Consider the following 26592-nt stretch of genomic DNA (forward strand, 5'->3'; position numbering starts at 1 on the left):
ATACTTTTCTTAAACAGACATAACAGCAATGCTTTAAATGTAAACCAAACACAAAGCTACTCAGAGAAAGGAAAAAAAGGGGGAAAAAAAAGACACGACCAACTGAAGAATTACAACACAAAGCCTCAATATTTACTCACAGGTTCAAGGCAGTTATGTAAAAAGAAAAGAAATGTCTTCCCTTAGCTGAAACACTTTAAAAGGTCCACCTTCTTCAAAGAAGGCAATAGAATGCAATGTGACAGGTAAAAACCCTGTACCTCTTGTCCATATTCAAACATAAAAGATATTTAAGAAGTTTTAATTCAAATACTAGCAATAAAAAATCTCACATATTTCTTAGGATGCTAAGTAGTCATTTTATACCCATCTCAACACTGACTTACAAAGACATTTACTAATGTATAAAGTTTCTCTTAACTTGCCTTTGTTGTATAGTTTTCATATATAAATGGACTGAGGACAGAGCTCATTAGGCTTTGTGCGTTTTGTTTGTCTTAAAGGAGACCTGCAGCACTCTGTCTCCCAGACGGTATCCATTGAGGCTAGCTATCGCCATGGCGGCCTCATCATAGTTTGTCATAGTCACAAATCCAAAACCTTTGCATTTATTGGTGTTAAAGTCACGGATGACCTTCACATTGGTGACAGCTCCAAAAGGCCCAAACATTTGCCACAGGATACTCTCATCTGCATCAGGAGCCAGGTTGTACACAAATATACACCACCCTGTTCCAGGGTGCCCAGGGATATTAATTCCAGCCAAACTGGTCATTCCATCAATGGTCATTGGAGAAAACCTACTGAACAGAATAGGAAACACACACACGCACACAAAATAGAAATGGAAGTTGGTTACAGTGATGGACTTATTTCCTCTTTCCATCCCCAAGATTTTTAGTAATTAATCTCTCCCAACAGATACATACAGCTATTTGATATTTCAACCAATGTCTGTGTGTGGCTTGTAGTAACATGCTATACTATTGAGGTATTAATAACTTATGAAATGGCAATTGTTTGCTGTATTAAACCATTACTCACAGTAGCAAAGAAATATATTTAGAACTGGCTTCATGACTTAAGCAGGACTGGGGAGGGAACCAACACATACATAAACATGCTATGACGTCGCAACGCAATATGAAACAAATAATGGGGTTTTCAAAAGACCGGGTGGCATCCAGTGGTACAGAAATATTCCCTGAATCAATCGTGCTTCAAAAAGCAGCTTTTCATTAGGTTGTACATGCAAAATAAAAACCAACACAAACTTATGAGGGGTGTAAATATCACTCCCAAATCAAAGAAACTGATCAACTGTGGGAAGGGATTATGAGTATCATGAACCTCTATCATTACCTCTTTACTCCATAAGCCATATTGAGCAGATTGTCCAACCTGCAAAACACACATTTAGCAAACTTCAGTTTTTAATTTTTCCCCTTGATGTTCAAGAAAGCTGGGCTCATTTACTGCCATCTTCCGAGGGGATTCTACATTAATTATATGTAAAGTCTCAAAACACTGAGTCTTTTTTCACATTCCTGAGAGAATGGACATCCACAGCCATAGGACACTAGCTCATCCCATGAACACAGTCAGTCTCTGCAAGAGTCGGTGCAGGGGAAATGGTGGTGGTCACCTGAGGAAACCATTAAGAGAAATGTGGAGGCTCTGCAATAGCTAACGTGTGGGTTCTCACCAGGCAAGGTGTCAGTGCTCCTCGTGTACCAGCACGTTACACCACTTTTAATTTTCACAACTCTATCGCCAAGGATGCTAAGGCACACCGAGATTAAGTGGCTTGCCCGAGACCATGGGACTAAGTAAATGATGGCTCTGCTATTTAAACTCTGCAGTTTACAGAATTCTACAAATTTCCCTCAAATCTCCCAACTTGGAAGACTTTCATCGCTTAGGATCAAAGAAGTATAAATACAGGTAGAAGAACGTTATAGACAACCTCGGCTAATCCTCCCACTTCTTAAATGTGCTTGGCTGAGGTCTAGAGAAGGAAAGAAGAAAGATCATTGCTCTAGTGAGCAACAAAGTTAGGAGTTCAGATCCAAGCCTGATGCTGGACTTAAATTATGCTACAGGCAGTGTAGACCTACACAAGTTTTAAAAAGCTAGGTAGGAAACAAGCCAACTTGAGCTTCTCTTAAAAATTTTAAAACAAAGCAGGGTGGGTATGTACTCTTTAAAACTTCCCACCCTTTTCTTATTTAGAAAAACAAATCAGTTTTATAGTATTTGATTCTTCTTGCTTTATCAGTTTCAAAAAACCATCCTGATGTTCCAAATTACCACAGTGCTTACCAATTAATTACATTTGTTTCAAGGAGGTAGGCATAACTTAACACATAGCCCACATAACCACCCTCAACTGCCACAATGCTCAACACTTTCCAAAGACAACCTCTGGTCAGGGGTGGGGGCTACAATTTTTTTTTCTTTCTTTTAACACCTTTGAAAAGTAAGTTTGAAAAAAAAAAAAATCTTGACCTTATTGTCTAACCTGTGGTATTATCAAGTCAAGGCTAGAGCACATAAGAAAAAGCAACTCCTCTTAGTTTTACAGAGAAGCCAAAACACATCTCATCTGGTCTTTCAGAATTGGAAAAAGAATGTTGTCTCTGCACATCTCTGCCCCCAATCTCCACTGGAAATTTTGTGTGATTTGGAAAAATGAAACGGAAGAACTGAGCTGATGTAATACACAACATGTAAGAAAACAGAACAAATCACAATAACAAAGGATCCTCATATTTGTGTATTTGTCTTGTCCCACTACACCATTCTCATTGTACCACTGAGCACAGGCCTGAGTCACTGCAGGTTCATAATAAGTGTCTGATGGCTGAATACAGGCAAAGAGATTACCAAAATTATCACCAACTACTTAATCCAAATTTAAATCTACCAGGAGGATCTGTGGAGTAAGCCTGTTTGCATATGCAAGGGAGAAAGCACATGTGTGAAAAGAGGGCTTTGTTTTCTGCAAAGATGATGAGCATAGTCAAAGATGCTAAGCCTTCATTGTCAAGAATTAAGGTCACAAACACCAAAAATAAAGCAAAACACAAATTGGTATCACCAATCATAAAATAATCTGATACAGAAAATTTCATCCACTTGCTGGAATGATAAATACAGAATACACTTGGCACATGATACCCGTAGAAAAGAAAAGCATATTAAGGTCTCTGTCCAAAGTGCTAAAAGGCCCAGAATGAGAGGCACCTTATTAATTCACTCAAAATAAAGTCACACTATCTATGCCCATCCATTGTGTTCAGGTTGGGACTGTCATGCTTTGCTACCACCCACTTAGGACAGCAACCAAAAGTCCAGAGACAGAATTTCCTAAACAAATTTTCATGACAGGGTAGAACCAAAACCTGCCCCAGAACTAAACTACAAGCACTGAGGGACAGACGTCTCATTCCCCACCCTCCACCACCCCACTTCCTTCCATATCTGGAATCTCCAGGGAATAGGTCTAGAACTTTCATGCTAGGATCCCTGAGGACCCCACCAATGGGCCTCCTATCTGCCATACCTGTGAAGTCCTTTATGATACCACGATCTTAATTGATTTCTTCACTCATCTCCCATTTGAGAAAAAATGTGGTCCTCTGAAATTTAAGCCAAGTTTATCCACCCTTCTCTCTTTCCTTCTCCATCACAAGATAGAGTAGGAAGGCACATGAGACCTAGAAAACAGGGCCCAGGCCCTCCTGAAATCCCTGCCTGTATGCAGCTGGGCCCAGAAGGTTTCTGTGCTCTCTCAAGTTTCCCAAGGGACCTCAGAGAAGGTGGTTGGTGCTCCATGTGGGCACCATGTACCCCAAGACTAGTAGCAGCTGGCAAACTGGAAATTAGGCAGTTACAAGAGAAAATGATGCAGTGCCTCAGACACAAGGACCACTATTACTCCCTGGAATTATATGTCTTTGCTGGGTTTGTTTTATATACAATCATTTAAAAATGGAAGGGAATTTTTAAATGGAGATTAAGCTAGTATCCTTAAGAATGACTCGGGGGAGGGGGGAGGGACACATGATAATGTACTACACTGTGAGAAGCAAATGTTAAAGGGCCCATTCAATATATATTTTTACTATTTAAAAATAAAGTACTCTTTATTTATATTTAATAGATGCACTGCAACCAGCCCCTTCACTCAGTCCCCATGCATCATATGCTTCCCTAAGGGAAGACTGAGCCATCCTCTAAGGGGAGAGGCGGCCAATGGCACTTTGACCTGTTCTTTAGCCTGGACATAATCCACTTTACAAATAGCACGTTAAGTGGATTTGGAGGATTAGATTAGATAATCTAGCTTTAATTAAAATAACCTTTTCTTAAAGAAAGTTACCTTTAAAAAGTTCCCTACCAAAAAAAAAAAAAAAAATCAGACTTGAAGATGACACCAGTAAGTGAAACCCAAGTAAATAAGAAAAGGGAGAGCTGATTGTTTCTCCTATTCCTCGTACAAGCAGCATTATGAAGTTAGGCACAGAATAATCTGTCTTACATGAAGTCAGACAGGAAATTCAAAATTATGAATATTACTTTATGGATTTTGCTTTAAAAGCCATATTGTTTATTAATATATTAGGTAAATTAAATATTAAACCAGCCATAATGATAATTAGCAAGACATCTGATATATTGTTTATTTCATCTTTTTCCTATCTTCATTTTCTATGTTTAAATAGAGTTCATAATCTAATGAATATAATAGCACAAGCCCATGGGCATATGTATTTTGATTAAAAAAATACACAGTAAGGGTATGTGTACAACATTTTTCTATCAACAGCAATACAACTCAGATTATAACTAAGCAATATTTTGAATAGAACCCTGTATTAGATAGATCAATCCCACTCCAAAGCTAGGTGTTTATAAGTAGAAAATGTGATTCCTCCCTAATTTTCAAAAAGAATTAGCAGACAGACTACAAGAGTAAGTCTATCATGCAAGTAAAGGCAAAATGTGAAATCAATTAGTGAGAAATAAAAATATGAAGAGAGGTTACCAATGAGTAATAAAATAAAACCATGAACCCTATATATAATGGTTATCAAAACCTCTCCAAAGCATCAACCGAGACCTGCTCTGAATTATCCACAAGATCATCAACCCCTTATCCAATTAGATGGTATCATCTGCCCTCTAAGAAAGAGGAAAATTACTCAAGAGGATTAATACCAGTTTTTTCCAAAAGGAAATTGTGATAAGGCAACCAGCACATGTCTTAAATGCAACTCAAGTGCTGATTTAAAATGCTCCTTTAAAAATGCATAAAGGCTCACAGAAGCAGGCACACAGGCTATCAGACCAGATCACATTCAATAAAATTAAAGCAGCTCCACAAGAAAAGAACATGACAAAATTCAACTTAAAGTTTAATTCAGATACCATGTCCCAAGAATAAACTTAAGGGGCTTGAATTACACTATCCATCCAAATAAATAAGGCCTGTCTTATTTTGAAAACTGCAGTCAATTAAATAAGCATTTTAGATCATCAGCACTCATGTTAGAATAATTCCCCAGCTATTCACATGGGTTGATTGAGCCATAAACCCCACAAACCTGCTTTTAAACTCAACCCTCATTACATGAATTTTAATTTTGTTAACCTTAAAAGGTATGGTACACTTCATGAATATTAAAAATATCCTTGGCTATTATTATAATAATTACAACTTGTGTTCTCCAATCTCTTTCAACTCCCAAGGTACTACAGACAACACAGAAATACACAGCAAGAAGTTTTCTAAGTGCCCGCTGGAAGGTGACAAACTCAAGGCAAGAGTATTAAAACACAAATACTAGGGAAAAAATATTTTCGTTAAGAATTTAGACCTGAACTACAGAAAAGAGTAAAGTACCAACAAAATAAACAAGTCTTTAATTCATGAGTCTTTATCAGGTAAAAGAAGAAGCTTCAACCTTTATTCAACAGAATGAAGTAGGGAAATCAAGGTAATGACAGCCAAGTTAAATATATTTTTACAAGAACACCAAACACGTATCAGGTTAAACCTGAATTCTAGGAATAATTTATTCCAACATGCAATCTAGATTAAACACCTTCACTAAGCACACTGACTAGTTTATATTTTTTACCAGGATAGAGATTATGGGAGGAATGGAAAGTTGGGTGAGGGAGATGACACTTAGGAATCTGAAGGGAGAAAAAAAAGTCCCCCATTTTCTGAAACCAGGTTTTCCTTATAATTGACAATTCTCATTTACTTCTTCCAAAATTTCTTTCTATAGGAGTCAAGGAAAGGAAGAACTTCCAAGTTAAAGATAACATATGGTACTAAAAGATTAAAAACACAGAATGAACTGAAGACATTAAAAAAGATATTAAATTTGACCATCAGAACATGGGGTAAAGCTTTACTCAACCAAAAACAAAAAGCACAGAGCATGTGGGGGAAGGGGCTAGGTGGTGTTGAGGGTGGATTACCATAGTCGCCACCAATCTAACACCTGAGTCACCTACAAGCCCTGCCATTGCAATAATCAAACCCTCTCTTAAATCCTGTCTTTTCAGTCTTCTCCAGAATTCAGCCTTGGTTGTAAAAACACTGTTTTATTTAGTAACTACCATAAAACCAAAATGCAGCTTAAATTAGGGGAAAAAATTAAAAACTGAAATTAATATAAAATGTTTGCTGTCAGTAGGAAGCTATATCTTTACAGTGCTAAAATCAACCAATAAATTTTAAAGAACTTTCCCCCATCTAAGCTCAATTCTTTTCTAGGTTCCAAAGAGCTCTGAAGTTATTATATATACTAGACAGGCTGCCTAGAAAACACTTGTAAAATCCCTCCAGGCTGTCCTCAAATTTCAAGAAAAAAAAAAAAAATTATATACATATATATAATTATATGTATATATAAATTATATTCAATCAAGAAATATGCCACAGAGGAAACACACATACAGGCAGAGCTCAAAGGGGCTATGTGGGATTTTTTTTCTCCACAAGGGCAGGCATCAAACAGCTCCATGCTTCTCTCCCTCTTGTGCCATCACCACTACCATCCACCAAAGTCAAAGATGGCAAAGGTTTCCTTTCCATCAAAGCTTTTTTCTTGCAAAGTTATAGCAAAGTGTGGAGTGAGTACAAGGCTCAATCAACTGGGAACCTAGTCACCCATTTCAAATGTGGCCTTTTGACAATGCCACCTCTTCTCCCACAGCAATAACCAACTTAAGCAGAAATTCATAGCTAAGAGTTGGAACCAACCTAAACGTCTGTCAATGGACAAATGGATAAGGAATATGTGATATAAATACAAAATGGAATACTGCTGTCATCTAAAGGAATGAAATACTGCCATTCGCAGCAACATGGATGAACTTAGAGAAAATTGTGTTAAGGGAAATAAGCCAGGCAAAGAAAGAAATACCACATGTCCTCACTCATAAGTGGGAGCCGGAAAAAAAGAAACAACAATCACAATAATTTGTTGAACTTTCAAAAGGAGAGAACAGATCTGAGGTCACCAGAGGTGGGAAAGGAGTGGGGAGCGGGGGTTAGCAAGAAATTGCTAAAGGGCCACAAAAACTGATGATACTGTGAAATGATAAATACCAAAAAAAAAAAAAGAAAGAAAGAAAAATAAAAAAATTGAATGTGTTATTTATGGTAAATTTCCTTCTAATACTTCAAGTAAAATAATTGAGCTTTTTTTTTAAAAGAAGGTATTTTGACTGATTTTTATCTCCACTCTCTTCAGCACTCCAAATATCCCAATAAACAAATACATGTGACTTAATCTAGAAAACATATAATGCCTCGATCTTCTTCGGTTAAGTTTTTGATTATATTTTTGGTAATTAACTAATATTTCAGGAAGGAAAAAAATAAAATTGATATGCGCTTATAATACAAAAAAATTAATGTGGGGGTTTGATGGCATTATGGCTACAGTATACCAGATGGCCAAAAGGATATTAAAAAATGTACTCGAAGATAAAAACTGAGTGACTTGCTTATGAAACCAGAAACTCTTTGTGCTCAGTTTAACTTCTTAGAGTCACTGTTGTTTCTCACATAAAGTTTAGAGATATTTTTTGAAAGATTCCTGGTTTGGCTGTTATCCCAGGATTAGAATACAACTTGAAAAGTCAGAATATTTGTATCTGTCAATGAAGGGAATGTCTTCTTTGGGCTAAAGCTATAGTCATTCTATGGACATTCCAGAAGTCAGTAAATTACCACCCACAGGCCAAATCCAGATTGCCTGCCACCTCTGCTGTATAGTCAAGGAGCTAAGAATGACTTTTACATTTTTAGAGTTGTTAAAAACAAACAAACAAACACAGATGCAACAGAGACCATGACCCACAAAGCATAAAATATTTACTATCTGATCCTTTACAGAGAGTGTGTGCCAACCTCTAAACTATAAGAAACCATTTTTAAAAAGGGGAGAAGGACCCATTTGTAGAAACAAATGTTTTCACATAGGTTATTTATCCTTAATAGTGCACATATTATAAAACAAAGTAACTGAAAGAACTTGACCTAAAAATTGAAACATGAAAATAAAATCTTATCAGGAAAAAAACTAAAAAGGGGAAATCAGAAGCACTGGATACAATTAAGAAGATCCCAGCAATCTGTAGGTTAGAATTTCTCAACAACAGTACTATTGATGATTTGGGCCAGACAATTTGTGGTTGTTGGGGGGCTGTCCTGTACCTTGTAAGGTGGTTAGCAGCATGGCCTCTACTCACTAGATGCTAGTAGCACCCCCACTCAAGTTATGCCAATATTAATGTCTCCAGATACTGCCAAATGTCCCCAGTGGACAAAATCATCCCCGGATGAGAACCTCTGCTGTAGGTTATTGTCCTTTTGTTCCCATTTTTCATTATTAGCAAAAGACACTATTCCCCAAGTAGGTTCTCTCTGAGCCCATGAGGAAAAAAAAAAAAAGAAAGAAAACAGCAACAACAACACTGATAAAAGCAAACCAGAGATCCTGTCCATTAAAGTACTAGACAGTAAACCTGAGTGTTCTCTTTCAGTATGATAGCTGGGCACAAGAACTAGACCAGACTTACCTAAAACGTTGTGCCTGCTGAGCTAGTGGTCCTGGATACCTTCTGTTTGGAGACTGGTACAGCTGGGAAAGGATGGCCTGATTGGTTTTTTGGCTTGGATTATTAGCAAACTTTACAGTGATTGGCTCTGTGGCACCAGGAGGTTTCTGGCCATTTAGGCCTTTGATAGCTTCTTCTGCCTCAATCCGCTTGTCAAATCGAATAAACCCTACACCCCTTGATATGCCTATAGCAGATTTGAGTAAAGATTTGGGAAAGAGGGAGTGGAAGGAGAGGGGAGGGAGAGAAGAAAGGATAAATTAATTTTCCTTCTCAAGAACATGTTTTCACCCACATAAAACATTTGCCACAAAATCATACCAAGAGGAAATTTTACCTTAACTTACTACGGCAATTCAATCTAGAATTACAATTTTGCTTTTTTTTAAATGCATGAAGTCACCTATATAATCTAAGTACCCATTATCACATGCCTTCCAGTAAGCCAAGAAGATGAGAAAGCACAAGTATACACATGTTCTCTCTCTCTCTCCCCCACCTCCTTTCCCTCTCTTCCTGACACACTCTCTTTAATAATGTCAACAGTACGCCTGAGTTCCATTTTTCAAGTTGTGTTATTGGACAAGCAACTCAGAAACGAGGGGCACAGTAGTTCCCTTCCTTGTAACAAAGAAAACAGAACCAGACATTTGCTAAAAATGCAAAAAGCTATGCTAAAACGACATGCACTGTGGGAGAAAGACAATATTTCGGCCAAAATTGTAAATAATATATCCACCTTAATAATATTATGTAGGATACGGGTCCAAGAAAAAAATGTCTGAAGAGACTCTTCTGGTTCTCTGAAGTTCCCCCATCCTTCTCACTAGCTATGCTTTATTAGAGAAACAATATTATATGGAGAAAAAGAGGTAAAAGAAGACCTAGATTTTAAAAATAAATAAATAAAAAGTAAAGCATCAAAGCCTGCTGGCCTCTGCAGCATTACTTCTGTCTACAGAAGGCCACTCCCAATCCAATACTCTCCCCACTTTGAGACAAGAATGGGAAAGCAGAGACACGGCCAAGAATCTTTTCAGCTGATGAAAAAGGGTAAAGGGAAACCCAACTCATTCCATGTAATCAACTGAAACAGGCTAGTCAGGGTGGCCATAGGTGGTCATCATAAGATAAGCAGTTACATAACAAGTAAGTTGGTACTAGCAGAACCAGTTTGGGACTAGCAGCTAGAAAAGCTTAGATGATTCAGAGTATGTCAATGAAGAAAAAGTTAGGGGTTACTGAGAAAGGTATGCTGAGTGAACACACTACACCATCATGATTTGCAGGAATGTTAAAAAGAAATGAAGATCTCCTTGCTTTATGATTAATACAGTGCAAGGTCAATGGCTTAGAATTTCCTAAGGTAGACAAGGCATTTTTTCCATATACACTTATCTCAGACAGCCCCTATCACTTTACCATTTCTCTTTAAGCTCTATCCACTGCACATTATTACCACCTGATGGCTGAGTAACAAAATTGCAGGGTTTCATTTTTCATTTCAGGTAAAGTGAATAAGATTTTGCTTTGAAAGCTTTAAGAATAAAAACGAAATGGTGAAATGATAGCAAATACATCTTTTCATTTTACCTACTAGCTCCTATTAAGAATTAATAACCCCTATAGCTTAGCCATTCCATTAAGAAAGCATTAGATTGGCAATGAAATGTCCTCTACACAGGTTGAGTCATCTAAACCAGTGATCCTCATACTGAAGCATGCATCAGAATAACCTTAGAGTAAAATGCCCACCCTTACAGTTTTATTCAGTAGGTTTGGGAAGGGAGCCAAGAATTTGCATTTCTAGCAAGGTTCCAGAAGGATGCTGATGCTGCAGGTGCAGAACCACACTTGAGAGTCACTGACTAAACTACAAGGTGGTGATCCATGTACTATGAATGAGAGAATGGACAGTCACTAACAGATGAGGTGAGCTTTCTGTATCACAGGTGAAATCTACTTTCAATTCACCAAGTTCTCATTAAGAGTGAATGAATTAAAATGCATGAATGATATGAACAAAATAAAAGCACATTTTTATTGCTTTGAACAAATTTATCTGGATTGCAAGGCCTGGATTTCTATTTAACCCCATTAGCAGTTTGTGGGATATAACATGGTATGGTAAAACGTATGAGGAAGATTATGAAACAACTAATGCAGTTAAGAGGACCATGTCTCACATTTCTCACTTGCTTGAATTTACTCATGGCAACAAAATCTATAGGCCATTTCCCCAGGGATGTATATAGTGGTAGATCTCTCTCCCTTGAACTCTAAGGGTGGTACTTCCTATGAAGCCAATTAACAGCACAGAGGGCGTAATGTGGGCTGCTCTGATCAAATTCAGATCAACTAAATTGATCTCCACTTGAAGAATTAAACTTAGCCTGGTTTTATTCCATGGTTAATCCACTACTTTCTTTAAAAATTCAGACACTGTAACATACAATGTGTCTCCAGAGTATTATCATTATGACATAACAGCGAGTGAAAGAGAAAGAAAGGGTAAGAAGGAGACACAAAAATAGAAAAAAGTCTACTTTTTTGTTTTTTAAAGTCCACAAAATCTTAATGTGACTGCTTAAGCGTATGGCACTACTGGTGACCTTTTTTTCCCCTTCTTACCATGTTTCTTTATTTTTAAAAAGTCTCTAGAAGGACAAGCTTTGCTTTTATAATTTAAAGAAAACAAGAAAAACCTGTACTTTATTTTTAAAATCCAAATCAAATCTATATTGCTAGCTTTTCTTTAACTAAAAGCTTTGGCCCTTACATACAAAAATTTTAATAAACATCTTAGTCTTCTCATTTCACATTGACTAAAAGTTACATTAGTCATAAAATAAATTTTTAACATTCAAAATTTCATACTGTTACATATGCCTATACAGTGCAGCATGGGCCTGGAAAAAAGCAATTACCGGTGTGGATGCGACATAACCCTCCCTTGAAGAACCAGCTGCACACTACTGCATTAAACTTTGCTTTTTACACAAATAAAATTGTTTATTAGTACTCTATAAGGAGGATGGGGCTTTTTTCACGCAGTGGCTTGGAAATGAAGATTATAGCATCTATAAATTTATTACAAGCCATGAAACAGGCTTCAAACCTGCACCTTCGGGGTGGAAATGACTCAAGCTTGCTCACTACACTCCACAATCTATTTTTGTCCATGCATATTTATGAACAATTCCAGCAGAAAATTGCATTTTCTGGCCCACATATACCTTTGATGTGTTCTAGAGGCAAGACTGCTGTGTGGGAAAGACAGAATAGTTCACAATCTGCCACTCAGAGAGCGAGACTGTCCGGAGTGGCTGCCTACTTACCAGTGACCTGGTCGACAAGAATACGAGAAGTAATAATGCGTCCATATTGTGAAAAAAGCTGCTCCAATTCCTTCTGGGTCATTGTTTTTGGAAGTCCACTGACATATAAATTTGCATCTCTGATAGAAGCTGAACTTGGGCGAGCATAGGAAACCTGGAAAAGGGAAATAAAATTAAACATATATGCACACTCAGACACCCCCCTTTAGAAACCTAAAGACTGCACCAGTAACTTTTCCATGAGGAGCATAGGAGAAACAACGAAGTAAAAGCAAGCCAGGTGTTAACTGCTTAACTCATCTCTGGGGAAATCCTAGGCAAATGGGGAATGCTGTTCCTCTGGGTGGAGAGGAGACAGTATTTGCCCCAAGAGTGTAAGTTCTCAAAACAAACCAGTGGATAAATGACAGTACTGCTCACGGTACTAGGTTGTCCTTAGTGGGGCCAACCCCCTAGATGTAGGGATTTAGGCCAATCATTACTAGCTTAAAGATTCTAAATTCACTGGATACATTTTTGTGACCTATTTTCCAGCCTCGCCCAAAGGTCGGCGGGGGGGCGTTTCTAAAATAAAAATTTACCCTTTATCAATAAGTGTACCCTTTTCATTTATGCCAAAATAATTTTCTATCTTCCATAAATTTCCAGAAATTTAAATATGTGAATAAGCTGTAACCTACATTATTCTGTCCATTGTCTTCTCACCCAAAGTCTTTTTCACCTCAATTTTCAAATGGCTTAAGTCTTTATTAATTTGACATGCCATTTTACATACTTTCAAAAAACTTCCTATCTTTGAGATAACAGTGTCCAAAATACCACATGAATGAAAGAGAAATTAAGTCTGCAGGTAATTGTTTATAATCATCATTCTCCATGTTAGCTCTACAAGGGAAGAAACTACATCTGTCTCACTTATCACTGTATCCTCAATGTCTAGTCAATGTCTGACACATGACAGATGCTGAAATATTTGATGAATGAAGCCTATCCAATACACTGCTGATCCTGCAGGTCTATAACAACTTACTGGACCACAGCATGTAAGGGAAAGTTCATTAAGCCATCTGTATCTCTTGCCCAGACTGTAATCAATAGCTCTTTGCCTATAACTTCTCTCTGCCAATATTTAGACAGCTGTGAGTCTCATGAGCTATCCCTGACCACATTCCCTTCAGTTTAATTGTAAGCTCTTCTGGACTAGCCAACTGTAAGAACAGAATTTTCACAATATACCCCATCTTCCAAATAAGTCATGAAAATGGCTAGTGGGTCCAACTTGGATTGATTTGCTGGGGTAACATCATACAATTACTTACACCTGCTCATTTTTTTTAATCTAGTTTATTACCAAAAAAAAACCCCAAAAGTTTTTCTAATTTACATTAATATTTAAATAACTTTTAGTGTAAAATACCAAATATTTTCTCCATGATTTAAATTATGCCCACAGTTCTCCGTATTACATATATATATATACACACATACATACATACATACATATATATATATACACACACACACACATATATATATATTTTATTTTATTTTATTTTTGCTTTCCAGATGGGGGGAAAAAAGGCCAGGTTTTATACTGCTTATAAAGGTCTTGCTATCTTTCACCCCTGCCCCACGAGTGAACATTTACTAGTCCTATCCTTTATTCAACCAGTTTGCTCATTAATAAGTGAAAATACACCTATTATCCCAAAGCCTATATTTAGAAGTCATATTAGCACTGTCCTGTCCTACACAAACTAGGAATAGCGATGGAGAGAAGATAGATATCCACTCACATACTACTTTTTTTTCTCTACGCCTAAACACTTGATGAGAATTGGAGTATTTAACTGTAAGTGAAAAATAGGAAATGAAGGAAAACTTCAAGTGACCAAAATAATTTAAATGGAATCTAGTCTTGGGATTGCTATAAACTGATAAAACATAAAGCCACTTAATTATAAATGCATGCAGTGATGTAAATAAACAAATACTCAATCTATTTCCTAGAAATACCCAATTTCTAAAACTTTGGGATTCACATCCATACCTAGAACTCCAGGGCTTTACTCCCATAGCAGAGACCTCTCAGCAAGTGAGCTCCAGATCATGTGGCAGAAGTGTCCCCATTATGAAGAATCACTTCCCATGGGCTAAAGGGTAAGCATCTATACACTCTCAAAGGTGGCTACTTTCCAATGGCTCACAAAGCAGGCAGCCTCTACATGAGTTCAAGCATGGTGTGAGGCAGTATAACAGTGGTTAAAGGTAATGGCTCTCTTAATCAGTGTGCCTGGGCTCAAAACTAGGTTCAATTCATTATGGGCCCTGTGAACTTGGGACAAATTCTTTAAGCATATTACCTTATAACTGTATCTTCTTTGTATGGTTATTAGAAATAACAAAATAATTTCTAATCCGTATGAAATACTTAGCACAGAGTCTAAAAATCTAGGTAACTACATTATAAATATTATTTATCTCTATGTGCATCTGAGGACGTAGGTAAAAATCCAGACTATTAAAGTTGAGAGTAACCTGAGTTCATTACACTGTTCCAGAATAATTTACTCATGCAGTGACATTTACTGCTTTGTGCATTTCAGATGAGTGTGGGTGGAGTGTTTTAAAAGTTATCTTAAAATATATTTAGGAAAACGGGTTTATATTTAGTGCTTATATAAAAGATTTGAAATCACACTTGGGTCAGTTATGTTTTCTCTTTTCTCAACGTCCAGTCTTCAGTTCATATTGCTTTTTAAATTCCCAATCACGTTAAAAGGGCTCAAAGATATATTATAACACCAAGATCAAGGGTTTGGATCCCCATCCAGGCCAGCCACCAAAAAAAAGGGGGTGGGGGGGCTCTTAGACAGACCTTTTCAAAACAGCATTTTTCAGTAACTTTGTTAAAGAACCAGTTTTCATTACCATAGGCAGGACAGAGGTGACTAGATTGAATATAAACTCACAGTGGTAACAAACAATGTTTAACATTAGCTTACATATAGGAGCTTATGGGAATTCACCATTTGTAAAACATTTTCAAATACTGTACTTTGTGACTCACAACAATAACGTGAGGTAGGCAGGGTACACATTAGTACTTTATAGCTGGAGAAACAAGCATAGGGTAAATGACATGCCTAAGGTTATACACAACTAGTACTGAATGCAAGCTCCAATCTTAGCTTTATGTCCTTCTCTCCTCATTCAGTTTTTTTTTTTTTCATAATACCACACTATAGTAACTGCAGGTAGTTTATCAGTTCACTTGTTCTTAAGAGTTTGGAAAAATTAAATGAATCTTGGCTATTCCTTAAACACACACACACACACACACACACACACACACACAGTGAGAGAGAGAGAGAGAGAGAGAGACAGAGACAGAGAGAGAGACAGAGACAGAGACAGAGACAGAGAGAGAGAGAGAAATTGAACACAGACAGAAGGCAGAATGTCACTAGAAATTATAGTTAAGTCAAAACTTATTTTATTTCACTTTCCACTAATATTTTTAAAAGTAACTTTTACTAAGAAAAGATGAGTGGTCACTAATTGAGATTAACTGGGGTAACTGCACATCACAATTAGAATTTTGAAGTTAATGTTACTACTTTCTAATTTTTAGAAATAAGCAATGCCACTTCCAGGAAATGAAGATTTAAGGAAGGGCAAGTGCCCTCTCCCTCCTTCCAGACCAATGTACCAGGTCTCAGCCCTACCCCTTTATTGCTTCTGGGGATTAAAGCATCTCTATCTCTCTTGCTCTGTTCAAGGCTATCACTGTCATTACCATCCTCCTTTCCAAGAAAAACATTTCTTCTTCCATCTCAGAGGATTATTAATAGAAACTGTACTTATACAAAAGTGGGAAGAAGGCTTGCAGTGGGATAAGGACTTGTTCTTTGGAGAATAAAATAAGTTACCAGACCAAGTTTTATATCTGACAATTATCAGCAACCTTCTCTACTCTGATTTTTCTGTGGATTTGGAGCTTGTACAGGTGTCTTGCTTTGATACTCAGAGAACCACGCATGGGCTATCTTCAGCTTCAAAGGGTTAAGTATTTGTGGTTCTTCAAGTCTAAATTCCCTTGGAGAAGACCCAAGAGAGGGTTTGCTTTAAATGGCAAATTCTCTATTAGAAATACTTCAGTATAATGAACTTCCAAGTATATGTCCTAGTGAGGTTAAAACATCTTCCTTCATCAACTATAAACTTTTCTCTAATCAATATTCACTGGATTAGTGCATGGGTTTGGATTTTAAATTTTTACTGCCATTTAAAGCAGGTGAATATTTAATGCCTGAGGAGCAAGGTTATGAAATGTCAAAACTACTAAGTGAAGGATCTAATTTAAGAGGCAGCAAGAGAGTCTGCAATCTAAATATTTAAAGATGATACAGGGAGTACAACACTAAACACCAATCTACTCCAAAGACAGCAACTTAAAACTCAGGTTTATCCTGGAATTTCTCACAACTCTACAAGTGATATAATACACAAAGACAAGCAATGCTGAGATTTAAGGGAACAGGGAGGGAAGGAGAAGTAACAGGCAAACAAATGCTGAGGCCAATGGCTACCCAAATCATTCCTCACAAATGGAATTAGACTGGACAAAATAGAAAATAAAAACAGAAATAATAGAAATAAAACAGATTTCTCAAAATAATTAGGTCTCAAAAATGGAACAGTATGAAACATAGTATATCTTTGTAATTATAAACTCATTTCTCATTCCTCATCAGCAGCTAAAACTAATTATATATTAAACATGCAAAGAGGAGTAACACATATACTAAGAGTGGGCTATCAAAATATAAATTAATCAAAATACACAGAATTAAAGGAACAAAAACTTCTTATGGATAAGAACTGGTACTTTATTAAATGTACACAGTAAAGTTTAAAATCCCGGTTCATTACTTTTAATACAAGTCCATCTAAATGCTTTTTTCTGAAAACACAACTGCTCTCCTTTCTCTGATCCATCAATGTAAAGACCAGTGACAGCAGATGTTAATACCAGCAGATTAAAGCAATAAGGTCCATAAATGAGTACAGCAATTCCTTCTTTCCCTAACTAAAAACATTTGAAAAATCACCCACTGACAAGATCACCATTGAACAACTTTTATCACTTGTCAATTACTGACCCAGGACTACACACACTGAACATGAAAATTAAGACACTTGCTACTTTAGACTGTTTTGAAAAGCTCCATTCAATCTCTCCAGCTGCACGGAGTGGACAAGGTCTTACCTATTTATACATATTTAAAAAGTTAATTACTGTTCATATCAAAAATAAGGAGTCTTGATGGGACTGTCTGAAGAGCAACACTATGACTAAATGAAAGTTAGCTCTGGCTCTGATAGGCAGTAGCAAAGGTCTTGTGACAGCATCATGGCTATATAGATAGTGGGCTACACTGAAATCTCCAGAAGAGCTCAGAAGTAAAGTACAAAGAAGGATTTGATCTCTAATGTCAATTGAGGCCACACACCTCAAAATTCACCCAAAAAGAGGATGCATCCTTTTATCTGCTTGTAACTGCAAAACCCTACCAGGAACAGTTCTCAAATGCACATCAAGGCATATGCATATCATAGTCCAAGATTATGTTTTCCGTATGAAAGGGCATGTTTCACAATGCGTTGCAAATGAGTAAGCCTGAGAGAACAATAAGAAATTAAAGATCAGCTTCAGCAAAGGTGTCAGAGCTAACAAATTATCACACGTAACAAGAAGGTTTATAAAAGGTATTCAAATTAGGCAGTTACCTTTAACAGATATTCCAAGATACATAATTTAGAAAACTACATGAGTAAAAAATACATATGGAACCTTACATTTTATTTAGACTGAAAGTTTTAAGACTAAGTAATGATTGCTTTAATTCAAGTGAGACGTTCAGAGATACCATGGAATACATTTGATTATGTTGTTCTCTGCTCAAAATCTCTCAAGGGCTCCCTAACGCTTTAAATCTAAGGTTCTTAGTCCTTTGTGCACAGGCCACTAGCTACCTTTTCTATATAAACACATATAACCCTCAGTAGTTTCCCACAGCTTCCTGCTCTCACTTCCCTGTGTTAATATAAGCAACCCCTTCCACTTACCTAAATTTCAGTCATTTCAGACTCTGCATGGGCATCACTTAGTCCCTAAAGTCAATGCTCATCAGTCCTCTCCATTACAGTCTGAATTAGGTACCTTTTACCTGTATCCACACTACATCAGATGCCTTCTTCTCTTAAATACTGACTAAACTAACATGTACTCATCTGTTACCCTGCCTAGTAACTGGTTTTTAACCCCTTGAAATAAAAAAAACAAACAAACCTTGTTATCATACTACTTTCTACAACTCAGTACCTATCAAACATTTACTGTAATGACGATGATTTATAATCATATACTAATTTGAGAGTTTATTTTTGAAATACTGTTTAAAAGTTAAGAGAAGTCACAATCTGCTTTGAAATATACCAAAAATCATAGGTGATGGTACTCTATGCACAGACTAGAATGAAAAATCCATTGAACATTTTAAAAATGAAGTTTCATTTCTCAATTTGGAAATTCAGGTCCCCAGGGGCAACCCAATCTTCAATAGCATAATATTGTGGTGAGAGAAGAAAAAAAAGTCTTAATTTTGGAGCAAAAAGAAAATACGGAGATCATTTAGTTCACTTTCTCTGTATTTAGAAAACAAGAAGACTGAGGCACAGAAAGGCAAAATGATTTGTTCAAAGACAGAGCAAAAAGGTGGTATATCTCTCTCAGGGGTCTTGACTGTCCATCAGGGTGTTTTCCATTACACCATTAGATGCAACACAGTATGTGAAATCATGAAATTTTATAGTGAAATGACAGTTACTTGGAGGATAACTGTTCATTTCCAAGGAGATACCAGAACAGATACTACAAGAAGGTAAGAACTTCAGCTTTGCTAAATAAAGTATTTTCTTAATATTAAAAAAAAACACATCAAAACAAGTCATTCTCTTAGGACAGTTACTATACAAGGGTACTTCAAAAAATTTATGAAAGATTCATATTATCTTTTAATTTTATTTTTCCATGAACTTTGGAAAAATACCCTCATATTTCTTCTACCAGTAATGCCTGAGAATTATTTAGGAGCTGTTTGAGAAAAATCTAGTATTTGGGGGTTGGAGGAATGAAGAGTGAAAAATGAAACTGAGAATCCCGAGACCAGTGCTTTGTAACAATTAAAATGTACCTACAATAATCAGAATCTTTTTGATAAAGGCTTTCTGCCTTTTTTTAATTACATACAATTTGACAGAAAGGGAAAACAGCAACTGGTTGTTTACACAAGGGAGACTTCTCAGTCTCACATCATTTTCAAATTCTAGTGCAACATCGTTAAATAAAAGTCAAGGCAGGTAATCTCTTTCACATCAAAGATGAAGCCAAGGACAAGTAAGGTCATAACAATGACTGATCATATGACATTGCTTAAGACAATACTAAAACTACCAAATAGCCACAGAAAAACGAAAGTATGGTGATTATAAGATCTATATTAAGCAACTAATCATAAACTATAAACTTAACAAATAAGATTTCCTTCTCACATGACTTAAACTCAGCCTCTGAAAAACTACACTAAGCAGGGCTTATTAATAAATGCTACCCAGACAGATTCATCCATGTGTATCAAATAAATAAGGGTCCAAAGAGGCTATCCTGACAGACATCTTTATTTTTTACTCAAGTATCATAGCTGGTAGATCATTTCTACCCCTTTTATTGTTGTGTCTTTTTGATGGTAGTACACAGTTGCTTCAATAAGGACATCTCATGTTGGTAAAGGCAAACAGAAAGTACATAGTAAAGATACTATAAAACACAAACTAGATCACAAATGCCTTCCAAATTCCTAAGTACTTCTGCATGTAAAGAATTTAATAAGAAATGAAACACAAGTAGAGCAATGGTAGTGCATATAGCATCTGAGGAGGGGGTGGTTAAATCAAATCCACCACTGCACTGGTGGTAGACTAGCCATTCCAAGTTCTAAATAGGAACCTGTCAATCAATATGCTCCATATTCCATTAGCCCATTCAGGTTTTAGAAAGTGATTACACTAAAGTGGTATTAAAAAAAAAAAAAAAAGGTTGTAGTTCCAGCTGTAACCACCAGTCTATTCCTACCCTCTACACATTAGGAAATTTTCAGCAGTGGTTAACAGAGCTAAGTCCCTTACTTTTAACATTAAAAATGAGAAATGAACCTGTATTAATTTGGACATACAATCTTTAGAAATATTAAGTAATATGAATAAGCTGGAACTGAAGCAAACATGAGTTTTGTACTCGGTCAAAAAACCTAGAAAAAGCGGAAGAGAATACATTATCACCGGTGAAATTCTGGTCACAATAGAGCATATTATGAACCAGTGGCCAAAAATGAATGTTTAGACTAGAGCCCTCCAAAGTTACAAAAGAGTAAAAACACAGGGTATGCAGTTGCACAGAGCTAGGTCCAGGTCTTGGTTCTTTCACTTACCAGTTACATGACTCTGGAATAATTTCCTGAGGTCCTTTAAAACCTCTGTTTCTTTATTTGTAATTTGATACTGATGCTAGTACCTACCATTATTTATGAGAACTTTACAAGTATTAAATGGAATAATAAAACTATTAGCACCAAGCTGGAGAATAATAATTTTTAATCATGATATAACATAATATGATTTTAAATACATACATGTCATAACAATACAGATAATGTTAGCCCCTAACATTTAATAAGTGCTTCCCATGTGCCAGACACTGTTCTAGATACATTACATATGTCAATTCAATTAATCCTCACAACATATCTATGAATTGGGTATTATCATCAGCATCCCCAACTGATGGAAGAAAAACTCAAATATCACTATTATCTTTAAGGTCAGATAAGACAACACAGAGAGGGAGTCTTGGCACAAAGATGACGTATGCACTTTAACAGAAAAACAGTTCAAAGATTACATAAATAAGGCTTCTTCCAAATCCATGGCAATTATTATTGAAATTAATTCTTGAATATTACAGGTATTCTGTAAGACGATAGTAGATGAGTGTGTTGGAAAGCCTGCAGCCTGGCTGAAGCGTAAGGAGGGAGGCTGTCTTACTATCATATGGAGAGTCAACATCCAGCATCTTTAAATAGACAACAGAATAGCCCATCTTAATTTTATTTCTCTATCAAACTATTACATATTAAATCCTCCCACTTCCTCATTCTCTCTGGGAGAGATTTCTTAGAGCCTAAACTTAGTAAAGTAACATGTGAAAAGAGAAACGGAGGATACTGGGGGTGGGGGTGGGGGAGGTTGGGAGGAGGAGACAGTAGTGGAAATAATAAATGGGCTTCCTGGAATAACAGCTAACTTCAGATTAGGATTATGTGTATGTTTCTGCACGTGAGATGGGTTATAAGTCACCGGGCAGCCAGCTGCCTAATGAGTCAATGTAATTTCCCAGTATAAAAATAATACAATAATACTGAGGAGGCTACACTACCAGGTAGTACTATAAAATTGACAGTTTCACTAAATATACTACGAAAACGTTACAGAGACTTGAAGAAAGAATTCTCAGTACTCAGACTGCCTCAAAGCTTCCCAGGGTAACAGTACTACAATCCAAATCTTTTTTATTATTAGGTCTTAAGCTCCTAGAGGGTTGAAAATAATTCTTATATGTATGCCTATCTTGTAGTCCCACGCACCAAGAAAGTACTCCATCCTGTTGAGTGGATTTTTTTCCATGGCCTTGTGCAGGAGTTATTTTTGAGGTACGTCTCAGGCAAAATGATTCAAAGTTGTGATATTTGCTCAAATAACCTAGATTTTTATGCTTCACTGGAAACAATGGGGGTTAAACTGGCTCACAGAAAAATAGATGTACTCATCCAATTCTTAAAAAGCAATTCTCCAATAACGGCTTAAGGGCATTTCAAAATTCTGAAACTTGACCAGATGACATCTCCAACAGAAGCCATACTGTCAAGATAGCTGTCACAACTTTATCTCCAAAAATATACTTAAGATATAATTTGTGTAGTATATGAATACCTACTATGTCTAAGGCATTGTCAACAGACAACAGATTAAAATGCTTAGTTGGAAAACTAAATGTAACTAAGGACTACACACTGGCTCCAGTAAGTAAACTGGAGCTGTTTAAGAATAAAGGTCAACTAGTACTATGTGGAAAAAGGAAAAGGTTCTTGTCAACCCAATTTCAATGGATTAAACATCCTAGTGCTTTCACACACTCCATCTAAGGTCTGAGAGAGAAAAATCTGAAAGAAAGAGACAGATGATAGACAAAGACACAGGCTGATGAACATTACGTAGAAAATTTCACATGAAGGGACAAGACAGCTTTAGTAAAATCTTCATTATTTGGTAAAAAGGAAAAAGCATATAAGTCCTTTACACGTTCTTCATTCAACCATATCTTCAATATATAGTGACACCTACCAGGAAGTGACAGTTCTGAACCACTCGCCCAAAGTTAAGGATGGTATAAAACAAAACAAAAACTCTACAAACTTTCACTTTTAATTTCACTTAAATTTTGACTTTTTCTATTTGAGTTTCTTGTAAGCAAAATATATGGCCTCTGCATGAGGATGTTTCTGAACAAAAACATAAGTAGTCAGAGTAAGGTGCTCAGAAGACAAAGATCCCTTTGCCCTCAGAGAGGGGACTATTGAATTGAAGAGAAAAGTAATGTGCAGTGAAAAACAAGTGTTTTTATGGCCAAATAAAGCTTGGTACATAATGTCAGGGGTATAGGGAGAGAATGTGAACAGAGAATGACCCAAGGCATGGAGAAATAGACTTGCATACTGAAGGATGAAGACAGTGACAACACTAGAATAATGAGTTGGGGGCAGATTCAAGAGACCTTAAATGTCAGGGTTATTAAGTTTTTGTGAGCAGAAGAGTGACAGACTAAATGTTGTCACTGACAGAAATGTATGAAAGAAGAATATGGAAACAATTTTCCCATCATAACCTAGGTGAAAGGAATGGTCCAAATTAGTGTGGTTGTAAGAAAGTTAATTTAAATACTATTGACAGTTAAGTTTCCTTATGGTCTAAAACTAGAAGAAAAAGTGCTTTGAACAATGTTAGTTCAGATACCCAAGTATTTGTTGACCTACTTATGTATGCAGTAATGAAAACATAATGATCCTAATCTCTGTGTGTAACATTAAATACTCCATAGAGAAACTTTACCTTGGTAACATTTGTAAGTACCTTAAAAAGTCCCACACATCTCTGTGAAACAAGACAGATACGTTTCTACGATCAAATGAATAAATCTCCCAAAATTCATTCCTACAGCTCCTCTTATAAATTAGGTCTCCAGTAAAGGAGGAGAAATGTAAGCTATGGGGCCAGGTTTTATCAAATTTTCCTACCGTTTTTGTAGAAGGCTATATTACTTAATAGTATAAATACACTTTATAGTCTTCAGATATGTTTCTTCCAAAAGGTACACGTCATGTAAAGTACTCTCTGCTTTTTGATGAGACATTCTTCCATGTGTAATACCTTTCTTTTTTATCTGATAAAACCCATACTGTAAAACCCTATCACCTCTGAAATCATTGCACAGTCTTCCAGACAGCCAGTGGCATATCCATTTCCACTGCATCCCAAATTCACTTATCATACATCCAAATAATGGCATACAGAGGAAGTGCTGTCTCCCCTACCACACAATGACATCAAGGACAAGACTACCTCTTGCCTCATTTTAATGCTGTTCAACATTTAACAAAGCTGACTGGCACACACTAGGTATTCAAAAAGACTGCAGAATTAAGTTACTTATTTAATTACTCACAGATATTCCCTAAGACTGGTATAGTAAAGATCATGTACTCTTAAAAAAACCAAAAACTTGCAGTTACATTTTTACTTAATTTTATATTTGTTCATCCTAGCCCTTGGCAGGGAGTGGGGGGTGGGGGGGGTAAACACATGTATGACGGGCATGAGTAACTTTTAAAACTGGCAACCTTCCCTACAAACTTGGAGACTGACTGTTGGTTTTATTACGGTTCCATATAGCATAATAAGGCCCTAATGGGATGGGACTTTTGGACCTGAATTCGCTTTTATCAAACTCCAATGTACATTTAAAAAATTATTCCTTAAACATCCAAAGAAAAATTCCTAACAAATAATCTTCCTCTTAAAGAAGAAGATATTCTGACAATACCCTGTTGAAACACCTATTTGAAATTTAAAACAAAACCTGCAATCCATGTCTATATTACAAGTAAACCATACAATATCCAGGATTTAGTGTTCTGGGGCCTTATTTGACCCAATTATCAAGGATCTACAGTAAGTGTACCTGTACAGATACATACACACACACACTAAAATTAAGAAACCAACTCACTTTCTTTGGTAAGGCTCAATCAGTAGGCACTATATACCAGTTAGGGAATAGGACAGGGAGGAGGAGAAACAGCAGTAACAGGAAACATTTTAGATTGACTAAAGTAGTACTGTACGGCATTTATCTCTCAGACAGGCTGAGATGAAAATTTGCGTGAGATGCATATGCATACAATAAAGGAGACAGGGAGGAAAGGGATAATAGAAATGTTATTATAAGCCCTCCCAACAGAACCAAAGGAAGTTTATCTACATATATTCTGTGGACCTGACATAAGTTATAAAACTATGAAAAATGTATTCAATACATAAGGGGATAACCCCTGAAACATTACTGAGTGTATTATGACTTTAAATCTACCAAGATATTTCTCTCTCAACATGATTAGACATTAGAGAATAACCATGGGGAAAGCTTTTTCTAAATGAACTGATTTGCAAGACTAATAGTCTCATTCAAAGATGATCCTTCATTCTCCAAATATCTATTAGACACCAGAGCTATATATTCCCCCACACAGCTTTAACAAAAAAATAATTACAGTATTCCTAAATCCCTTTTTGTCACAGTTGTTAATATTTTACAAGAAAGAGGGTTTTAAAGGAAAACATGGATAACCTTCACTGTACACATTAAAGAAACCATATCATCACAATTTATAAAACTCCTGCAGAAACTGAAAGAGCAGGCAGTAAGGAGAGGGACAACTACCTTTATCTTTGTTCCAAGGCAATGTGTTCTCTTGCTTCACATCTGCAGAAGCACCTCACTTTACCTTGAGAATCCCGTCCTGAGGTATTTAATTACACTCAATGATCTGGCACCAGGCCCTTTCCCCAGGTCTCACTGACTGATAGCATCAATAACACTCGCTGGCTGTAATTAAACCACCAAATAGTATCTCCTTCGTCACTTGGTAGATCAATGTTCTTTAATACTCAAAGAACAAAGTACAAAGGTGAGATGGGTGTTTTTACCTCTCACCTTCACAGTTCATTTGACTTTGTGCGCGGTACTTTGCAGACAATGCATATTTCACAATTCCCCCAAGAAATCACTTAATGAAAAACACTATGGAAAATCCTTGATTTCTTACTAATCCACTTTTGCGAACCTGAGCAGGTTTGGAAACAGTCTAAGCCTTCTGGCCAGAGTATGCACTGCTTTCATGTAGCTTTGGGGCAAAATTCAGTTTACAGGTCAAAGGTTTCTAAATTAAGGCTCATACAGCAAATGCTATTTGTCTTTTTTTTAAAAAAATAATTATAGCAGGTTGTGAGCGTTCTTATGATAAATAGAGCAAATTCCATTTAGGTCCTGGCTGGACAGCTCAAATATCCGGACACTGGGTGGGGTGGGAGTGTAGTTGAGAGCCTATAAATGAGACAAATTTTTATTGAATTGTAAAAGCAACCTTTATAATTGAAGGAATTATAATCCCCGTGTATCAAATAACTCAACTCCCAATCTCTACACTATGAGACACCCATTGTAAATAGAAGGACATTGAAGATCCATACTGCAAATCCCCCAAGTACTCTCAGAATCAGATAATAAATTATGCTAATGCACTTATGTGCTAAAATTTAATATTTAATGATGCACACAAATACTCTGAAAATGAGCAAATTGTGTGTGCATGTG

At 36.5% G+C, this 26592-nt stretch overlaps 1 protein-coding gene across 8 annotated transcripts in view; it reads right to left on the reverse strand.

Moving 5' to 3' along the window:
* Positions 1–472: 472 nt before the first annotated feature.
* The window catches only part of ELAVL2 (ELAV like RNA binding protein 2), a 70250-nt gene continuing 44130 nt past the window's right edge, over positions 473–26592 (reverse strand). For 3 of the 8 annotated variants that reach the window (XM_063080507.1, XM_063080503.1, XM_063080501.1), the window contains exons 4-7: positions 12486–12639; positions 9109–9334; positions 1363–1401; positions 473–800 (exon numbers count right to left, since the gene is read on the reverse strand). In XM_063080507.1, the coding sequence (XP_062936577.1) occupies positions 473–800; positions 1363–1401; positions 9109–9334; positions 12486–12639 (747 nt within the window). Of the gene's footprint in view, positions 819–1362; positions 1402–9108; positions 9335–12485; positions 12640–26592 lie in introns of all 8 variants that reach the window. The other 5 variants (XM_063080502.1, XM_063080500.1, XM_063080506.1 and 2 more) reach the window with 4 other exon arrangements.

This window comes from Cynocephalus volans, chromosome 16, assembly GCF_027409185.1.
Source record: "Cynocephalus volans isolate mCynVol1 chromosome 16, mCynVol1.pri, whole genome shotgun sequence".
NCBI lineage: Eukaryota > Metazoa > Chordata > Mammalia > Dermoptera > Cynocephalidae > Cynocephalus > Cynocephalus volans.